The sequence below is a fragment of the Cinclus cinclus genome, chromosome 15 (genome assembly GCF_963662255.1).
Source record: "Cinclus cinclus chromosome 15, bCinCin1.1, whole genome shotgun sequence".
Lineage (NCBI taxonomy): Eukaryota > Metazoa > Chordata > Aves > Passeriformes > Cinclidae > Cinclus > Cinclus cinclus.
The window spans coordinates 1,139,531-1,141,439 of NC_085060.1; the positions used below are offsets into that span (position 1 = coordinate 1,139,531).

General features: G+C 62.4%; 1 protein-coding gene across 1 annotated transcript; it reads left to right on the forward strand.

Annotated features, from left to right (window-relative positions):
• Positions 1 to 405: 405 nt before the first annotated feature.
• On the forward strand, positions 406 to 1,348 carry LOC134050049 (BTB/POZ domain-containing protein KCTD12-like). The gene has a single exon (XM_062502869.1). It carries the CDS (start codon positions 406 to 408, stop codon positions 1,267 to 1,269), a length of 864 nt encoding a protein of 287 aa, XP_062358853.1. The 3' UTR covers positions 1,270 to 1,348.
• Positions 1,349 to 1,909: the final 561 nt, after the last annotated feature.

Sequence of the window (1,909 nt, forward strand, 5' to 3'; positions counted from 1 at the left end):
CCTGCTGACCCAAACCAGGCATTTAGGGGTGGCTTGGCAGTGCTGGGTTGGACTCCATGATCTCAGAGAGCTTTTCCGATCTAAACCATTCTGTGACTCCATGTGTGATCTGGCTTGGGATCGTTTCCAATCACTTGGGATTGGTGCAATGGCTTCAACCCCTTGGGATCCCCTGCAATCATTTGGGATTGGGATCCTTCGGGATCCTCTCCAATCATCTGGTATTGAGGCAATGGCTTGAACCCCTTGGGATCCCCTGCAATCATTTGGGATTGGGGCAATGTTTTGGGACCCCTTTGGATGCCCTGCAGCCAGCTGGGATCAGGACAGCGGGCCGTGTTTCCTTCCCATTTTCACACAATTTTGACCTTTTTGCGCTGCAGGTGGGAACAGCGGGAGCTCACCATGGCCCTGGCAGACCCCGCGGGCTGTGCCAAAGGCAGCGAGGACAGCACCCCCTTCCCTGACATCATCGAGCTGAACGTGGGGGGACAGGTGTACATCACCCGGCACCCCACGCTGGTCAGCGTGCCCGGCTCGCTGCTCTGGGAGATGTTCACGCAGAAGAACGCGCGCTCGCTGGCCCGGGACAGCAAGGGCCGCTTCTTCGTGGACCGGGACGGGTTCCTGTTCCGCTACATCCTGGATTACATGCGGGACCGGCAGCTGGTGCTGCCCGAGCACTTCCCGGAGCGCGGCCGGCTGCAGCGCGAGGCCGAGTACTTCATGCTGCCCGAGCTGGTGAAGCTGCTGGCGCCCAAACTCAGCGAGCAGAACTCCCTGGGGGACGATCCCTGCCAGAGCGACCCCGAGGAGCTGTCCCCCGGCGCGGACGCCGCTCGCGGCCTGGCCTCGGCCGCCTCCGCCGCGCCGCCCGGCGCCGCGTCCGGCGGTACCGGCGCCGAGGGACGCAGGGCTGGGTTCATCACCATCGGCTACCGCGGCTCCTACACGCTGGGCAGGGACAGCCAGACGGACGCCAAGTTCCGCAGGGTGGCCCGGATCATGGTGTGCGGCAAGACCTCGCTGGCCAAGGAGGTCTTTGGGGACACCTTGAACGAGAGCAGGGACCCGGACAGGCCCCCGGAGAGGTACACGTCCAGGTACTACCTCAAATTCACCTTCCTGGAGCAAGCCTTCGACAAACTGGCCGATGCCGGCTTCCACATGGTGGCCTGCAACTCCACGGGCACCTGTGCCTTCGCCCACGAGCAGACGGACGACAGGATCTGGACCTCTTACACCGAATATGTTTTCTATCGTGAGTGACACAAAACCAGCCCTCCACCAACCAACCACTGACTGTCCCTTTCCCGTCCCGTGCTGGCTGTGGCCTAGAAGGTAGAGATCCGTCCCCAGATCCCGGCGTCCTCCCTTTGCCTCCTTTTTCAGTTGGTTCTTGGGGTTTTTTTCCCTCCTCCTTGCTCCACGTTGAACCTGCCCAGCTCTTCCTGCTGACCACCAACCTTCCTCCCTCTCTCCGGCTTCTGCAGTCGCTCCCAACCCTCCCTGGATGTGTGGACTCGGACACTGCTGTGGACGTGGGGTGGGTGGGAAGGGTGGGACACTGCTCCAGGCTGGAATCCCTACAGCTGGATGGGCTCGGACACCGGACTGGGCTCTCACGCGCTGGGACCTGCTGGGGGGGGAGCTGGGAGAGGAATCATTGGGATAAAGACATGGGAAAGGTGGGAAGCAGAGCCGGGGAGGGGGGTGGGGGTTGGAAAGTCAGCCTGGCAGCACGGTTGGATTGGCAGGAGCCCTGCTGTAAGCAGCTTAGCCTGAGACTGGCAGCGCTTGGGAAGGGAGAGGCTCCCCCTGTGCTCGCAGCTCTGAGCTGAGACATCTCCGCGGCTCTCCGGGATGCCTGGGGGGGGATTTTGGGAGGGATTTTGGGGAGGGTGGGAGG

Coding starts and splice junctions, on each gene's coding strand:
- LOC134050049 (XM_062502869.1), top strand. CDS start 406: ATGGCCCTGGCAGACCCCGCGGGCTGTGCCAAAGGCAGCGAGGACAGC.